Here is a 7,040-nt window from a genome sequence, read left to right on the forward strand (position 1 = left end):
AAAAAAAAAAAAAAAAAAAAAAAAAAAAAAAATCCCAAACAGTGTTCCCTCAAATAAATAAACAGCAAAATACAGGCTTTTCAACAAATGGTGATGATAAAATGATTTTTTTTTTTTTTTTTGGTGGAACCAGGGATTGAACTCAGGCCCTTACACTTGCCAGGAAAGTGCTTATTCTACTGAGCCATCTCCCTGGCCCCCTCTTTTTTTTTCCCTTTTTTTCTTTTTTTTTTTTGCCAGCACATCAATGAAGTACTTCTAGGTACATCATTGGTGGTAGTGCATGCCCATCATCCCTGCACTCTGGGAAGATGAGGCAGTAAAATCACCAGTTCAGAGCTAGCCTGGGCAATTTAGCAAGATCATATTTCAAAACAAAACAAAAAATAAAAGGGCTAAAGATCAGTAGTAAAGTACCCTAAGTTCCATCCTTAGTATAAGAAAAAAAAATTTAAAACACAGTATATAAAAATTAGAGCCTGCTTAGGCAGAGTGCAGCAGCTGGGGTTTGATCCCTGACACGCCGTGCCGGCCCCGGCCCCACCCCGGGGCACACTGAGACAGTGATTGAATCCCTTGGGCATGGCAGTACAAGGCTGTCATCCCAGCAGTTGGGAGGCTGACAATAGGAGGATCACTACAAGTCTGATCTATGTAGTGAGACCCTGTAGACCCTGTCCTAAATACAGAAGGTAAATAATTTTTAAAAAATTAAAATTAGAATGCAATTGTTGAAATAAAATTTTAAGTTCTGAAGCCCCCCCCCCAAAAAAAAAGGTCATCATATAGACAACAGGGAAACACAATCATGGAAAAGATTGTTTTCCTTTTTTCTGAGGTAGGCAGGATCTCACTATGTATTATGCAGTACAGGCTGGCCTTGAACTCACTGAGTCCTCCTGCCTCCTCAGTGCTAGCATTACAGGTTTGTGCCACCACCCCGGCAGTAAAATGTTTATAATGTAACACAATCCTAACAGTGTAATCACAATTTTTTTTTTTTATCTTTTGCTCATTTATTTGGTACAGGGTCTCACTACACAGCTCAGACTTGTAGTGATCCTACTGCCTCAGCCTCCCTAGCACTGTGATTACAAGTGCACACCACCATGCCTGGGATTCCAGGGTATGCATTACCGGGGAATGAACTCAGGTCCTTGCACTTGCCAGACAGGTACTTGGACCACTGAGCTATCTCCCGAGCCCCTAAGCACAACAGATTTCTAACTTTATTCTGATGGCAAAGTGTTAAGTCATTATGAATCTGAGAAACTGCTCTAGAAAAGCAAATGTAACACCTCATGTCAGAAAACAGGAAATGGATGACCCTGGAGAAACTGTTAGCTACAGGGACGGATATACAGGATTAGAGCTCAGCTACGCTGGTGAGGCAGCAAAGAGCAGAATGGCAGAGGACTGCCAGCATGCCCCCGTGCCCAGAGCATCACATGGCCCACCGCAGAGCTGGCACCCAGGCCCTAGAAACGAAGCACAGAGACTTCACTGGATCTGCCTGCCCCGCTGCAGAGCTGGGGAGGCTCCAGGGCATGTTCCTTTGGAGGACTTCTTTGGTCATGGTAAACACACAGTCCAGGGAAGATGGGGTGAGTAAGGAAAGATTTCACATTTTATTTTCCCATTAATTCCCAGCGATATATTTAAATTGTGCTTCAGCACCTTGGCCAGCTCCTGGCACCCCCATCCCTCAATTGAGCAAGGGAAGGGGTCAGGCTGGGACTCAGACACACCTGAATGGCAACATGACACACAGCCTGGCACCCTGGTGATGTAGTGCTCCTGATGGACAGCCAGGGCCCTCCGCACGTGCCCACAGATCCCACGAACGGTCGGAAGGAATACATTTCCATCTTCACATCAACACAGCTTTACAGTGAAAAGGAAGCGTTCCTTCTGCGGCTTAAATCTGGTCAAGAGATGGCTTTGAATATTTTCTTCACTACATATACAATTTTTACCCCATCTTCGTGCCTCATGAGGATCGGTTTGTAATAAGACCTCGAATTCTTCTCAAAACACTGCAAAAATGTATGAACATTCACCACCACCACTGAAACCTGTAAATTATTGCAAATAGCCTCACACAGGAGCATAATTCAAGCATAAAACTTTGGGATGACATAAAATAAATACTACATTATTTCTTCATCTCCATTTAATGCTGCTAGGGTTAGATGAAAGGAAAAGTATTATAACAGAAGGGTATAACTACGGTAAGCACTGTTCTCTACACACTCATAACAACTTCCCAAAAGAGATGTGTGAGCCCATGTCGACACAGCTTTCCTGTAGTGTTCTACGACTGTGAGCATGAGGTATAGTTGGTAAGCAATTATACACTATAAATAGGCATAAGCTCCCCTAACTCAGCCTGGTGAGACACTGTCACTGAAGAAGTCTGGGGAGGGGAGGGGTAGGAGGGGGCCACAGCTTGGCAACCCACTGCTGCGAGGAGGGGCATCCTGCCAAGTGCGCAGGCCTGGAACACACTTCCCAGGACAGAGGAGGGAGACTAAGTATTACTAAAGCCTCGTCCGCATTCATATTCAGGTATACTTATGAGCATTTCAAAAGCCATCCACAGAATTTTTAAAATACCTTATCTTCTCATTCTGGAAAAGCTAACAGTTAAGATGAGCTACATACTACCGAACTTTCTAATGTATCTAAGCTTGGGGAAAACCTTATTATCACTTTAGTAAATGGCTTGTGCAAAATTTTGATTTCACTCATCTTTTTACAGATAGGTTTATTTGATGAGGATTGTGATCCAATGATTGTTTAGCAGCAATTTTACCAAACTGTAAATTCTTTTATTAACAGGCATTATAAACAGATAATACTAATCTTATTTAAAAACCATGAGTGCCACACCAGTGAATATACAGCTCATGAATAACTTAAGTACTTCCCACTAAAAGGTAACACACAGCATACAAACCCTACCCTAAACAAAGAAGCTGGACTGTGGATACATGATTGATGTGTCTAAAATGACGTATGTACAGAACATAATTAATGTGACTTCTGTGAGCAGTACAGCTCTACCACTCCCTTCATGCTTCACTCTCCCCGGAAACTGAGTTCTGAACTTCCTCTTCTAAAATTGGTACAATCAAGTTATCCTTGGACATCAAATTATATTTCATCACAAATTTAGTAAACCGATGACATAGAAATGTTTCATTCTGTAGAAAGGAAGAAAACACATTACTTTATTATCCAAAGTCACAAAAGCAGGAGTCCTAACAACATAGGTTATTGTCATTCTGACAGGAAGCATCAGGAGACTTAGTGAAACATACTTACTTCATATTCGTCAAATATCTGCCGGTGATGAAAATAAGCATGTGAAAATATTCTGTAAATCCTACGGCATACAGATCCTAGTTTTGCTACAGATGATTCTTTTATGCTAACCCTAAAAACAAAAAAGAAACCGGATTCATACAACTGGACAGAACCGTAGGAACCACACAGTCCAGCCCTCTCCGGAGAAGAGTGCAGAGGTTGCACGGAGCGAGCAGGTGCGCAGAAGGTGCCAGGACAGTGGGGCCACTCCTCGCTCCTCACGCAATCCTGCACCCCAGCCGACACCTTCTCCTCCACACAGGCTGCAAGAATTCAGTGGTGGGGCTCTAAGGCCTTGTTAAGGTTCAATGCACATAAAGCGAATCCCTGACAACTCAAGTTTATTAAAACACACATTTGGGGCTGGGGAGATGGCTCAGTAGAATAAGCGCTTCTCTGGCAAGCGCAAGGGTCTGACTTCAATCCCTGGCTCCACCAAAAACCAAAAAAATACACACACATTCTACAGCACTAATGCTTTGTGCACTAGACACAGCTATAGTTGCTAAAAGGAATTTGTATTCTAAAGAACTGGAATGAGAATAGATGCTTGCCGGGCATGAGTTCAATCCCTGGTACTGCGCAAAAAAAAAAAAAAAAAAAAAAAAGGATGAACTGGATTGGGCCGGGGAGATGGCTCAGTAGAATAAGTGCTTCCCTGGCAAGCACAAGGACCTGAGTTCAATCCCTGGTTCTAGAAAAAAAAAAAAAAAAAAAAAGACTGGATTCTATTTGTTTTGAAAAATCAAAATGCCTCCATGTTCTGATATTCTTTTCAAAAGTACATATATGTATGATATGGAGGCAAAAATTAGTACTTCAAGAAAACATTTTATATAATTTACTGGAATAATCTCATCGGGGGAAAATATCTCCAAATCCATCCTTTGGTTACAGGTATGCTAACAGGCGTGGCATGGTGGTGCACACCTATAATCCCAACACTTGGGAGACTGAGGCAGCAGGATTGCCATGAGCTTGGGTCAGCCTGGGCTACACAGTGAGATCATGTCTCAACTCCCGCCTCCTTACCAAAAAAACACACAAGTATCTCAACAGAATTAAGGATCGGTCTCAACTCTCACTAAAAGTACAATATACACAGAGCTTCTTCCTACAACTTGAAAACCTGCAGGTGAGAGCTAGGGAAATAGCTCGGCAGTCTAAGCGCCTGCGTGGCAAGTGCAAGGACCCAGGACTGATCCCCAGAACCACATACCAGGCCAGCCCCAGGACTCCAGGTGGGCTGTGTGGGCCACCGAAAGTGGGCATGGGGGCGCATGCCTGTAATCCCAGTGCTGGGGAAGCTGAGATAGGAGGATCCCTATGAGTCCGAGCTGTGTAGTGAGACCCTGTACTAAGTAAATAAATACAAGAGTTTTAAAATATATATTAAATAAAATCTGTATGTGAGAATGAGGACTCTTGTCTCCCCAAAAAAGAAATCTTGTCAGGTGTGGTGGTACACACATGTATCCCAGGGCTCAGAGGCTGAGGCAAGAGGGTCTCTGCCCCAGCCTAGGCTACTACATAGTGAATCAAAAGCCAAACTGGAGGGGCTAGGGAGATGGCTCAGTAGAATAAGCACTTGCCTGGCAAGTGCAAGGGGCTGAATTCAATCCCCATTTCTGCAAAAAGAAAAAGCCATACTGGACTTTACAGCAAAGCTCTGTGTCAAACAAACACAAAACAAAACAAAGGCGCTTGCCTGGCAAGCACACAGGCCTGAGTTCAATCCCCAGTTCCAAAAAAAAAAGGAATCCTTCAAACAATGCTCCTAGTTCCAAAAAAAAAAGGGATCCTTCAAACAATGCTCCTAGTTCCAAAAAAAAAGGGATCCTTCAAACAATGCTCCTTCCTGCAACGTAGGGGAGGGAAGCAGAAGCAGAGAAAACCAGCCGCCACAGGTGGCGGAGCAGCAAGACTGGCCCTCCACTTGGGGGCAGTGTTCTGACCCCATTCTGGTGCTCAGCCACAAACTTCTTGCAAAATCCCAGTCACTGGAACAAGCCAAATATTCCCCAGCTTCAAACACACACACACACACACACACACACACACACACACACACACACACACATATTTTAGGCTTAAGACATTAATTTTTAAATTAAACCCAGAAAGTGTACCACCATGTTGAAAAGCCGTGCTCACCTGCTGGGAAAGTATTTGTTGCTATTGAGCAGGCAGGCAGCACCGTCAAGCGTGTGTCTGGTATAGTCGATGGCAGGGCACTAGGAGAGAGGACAGCGTGTCAGCTGAGGCCGCCTCATAGAGGACACACAGTTACTATGCAGGTCCACGACCCCAGGGACCCTTGCCTGTAGAACAGCCCCACACAATGAGATGATGACAAAATACAATGCTGTCAGCAGGAAGCAGAGCTTCACTGATTTAAACCTTCTAGTACATTAACCAGCCTCTCGATTTCATTCCCATCAAGAAACCCAGAAGAAAACCTCTGGAAGAGGAAGAGCCCTCCCTATCCAGCCCAACCTGACCATGCACATGCTGCATCTGTCTATCGGCCTACCCGGCTTCCTGTCTGCGTGGGGCCCAAGAGACAGAAAGGACCTTTGTGGGCTTCTGGGTTTGTACTTTTGCAACAAACCCAGCCATAGGACAGCACGGGAGAGTGCACCGCACACTGACGCACCCTGGGAGCAGGGCCATCCTTCGGCAAGAGTAGGCTGCGCACCACATTCCCAAGTGAGAGATTCACCAGCTGCTGCAATAGGCCTTTGTGACTCAGCCTCCCGGGGCGCTTGCCATGTGCTAGACAAGTCACATGGACCACAGGGAGGCTGCTGGGTGGACCTCCCCACCACCCACACACCCACAAGTCCAGGCGTACACAGTGCAGCCCTGAAGGAAACCACTCTCCTGGTAGCACCACTGCTAGCACAGGTACTGGATACTCATTCTGGAGAGTTTATTCTTTTCATTCCCCAGCCCCTGGCCCTGCCTGGGATTTCATTCTTTTTTAGATAGAAGAATGTTGGGGCCGGGGAGATGGCTCAGAGGAATAAGCACTTCCCTGGCAAGCGCAAAGGCCTGAGTTCAATCCCTGGTTCCACCAAAAAAAAAAAAAAGAATGTCAAATGCTGATTTTGCAACTATGGTCACTTGTCTTCAAGCGTTAAAGGCCTTTCAGGATAATAATACCTATAGGTCTATGCCGAGACAGAGTTGGCCTGGCCTGATCTCCTTAATGGGTGTCAAGTAAAAATGAATTCAATGGCCTTAAAGAACGTACATCTTAGGAGATGCAGCACGCAGTTTAAACCAAGTATAAAAAGCTTTATGAGACAACTGCATACTGGGTATTACATGGCAAAATGTAACATTTTCACAAAGGATGATACACAACTGCTACTTGGGGAAACCAAGGCAGAAGGACTGAGGGTTCAAGGCCAGCCTGGGCAAGTTAGCAAAGCTATGTCTCAAAACCAAAACTAAAAACAAGGAAAAAAGAAACTTAAAAGGGCTGGGGATACAGTCCTTTAGCTGGGGAGGGCTCAGTACTCCTTGCCTGTAATCCCTAGCACTGTGAGAAGAAAAAAAAGGAAAAACAAACTAAACCACAAACTGGAGGCCGGGGAGATAGCTTAGTTGAATAAGTGCTTGCCTGGCAAGTGCAAGGGCCTGAGTTCAATCCCTGGTTCCGCAAA

At 44.8% G+C, this 7,040-nt stretch overlaps 1 protein-coding gene across 4 annotated transcripts in view; it reads right to left on the reverse strand.

The window, feature by feature from the left end:
• Window positions 1–1,553: 1,553 nt before the first annotated feature.
• LOC101574209 (MOB-like protein phocein) overlaps window positions 1,554–7,040 on the reverse strand; it is a 37,165-nt gene continuing 31,678 nt past the window's right edge. The window contains exons 6-9 of one of the 4 annotated variants that reach the window (XR_002820571.1): window positions 5,524–5,603; window positions 3,328–3,439; window positions 2,617–3,206; window positions 1,571–2,573 (exon numbers count right to left, since the gene is read on the reverse strand). Coding sequence is in view for 3 of the 4 variants with exons in the window: in XM_004628606.2 (XP_004628663.1) it covers window positions 3,075–3,206; window positions 3,328–3,439; window positions 5,524–5,603 (324 nt within the window). In the remaining variant the exon portion in view is untranslated. Of the gene's footprint in view, window positions 3,207–3,327; window positions 3,440–5,523; window positions 5,604–7,040 lie in introns of all 4 variants that reach the window. The other 3 variants (XM_004628606.2, XM_004628605.2, XM_023712307.1) reach the window with 3 other exon arrangements.

This window comes from Octodon degus, unplaced genomic scaffold, assembly GCF_000260255.1.
Source record: "Octodon degus isolate 3935 unplaced genomic scaffold, OctDeg1.0 scaffold00025, whole genome shotgun sequence".
Classification (NCBI taxonomy): domain Eukaryota; kingdom Metazoa; phylum Chordata; class Mammalia; order Rodentia; family Octodontidae; genus Octodon; species Octodon degus.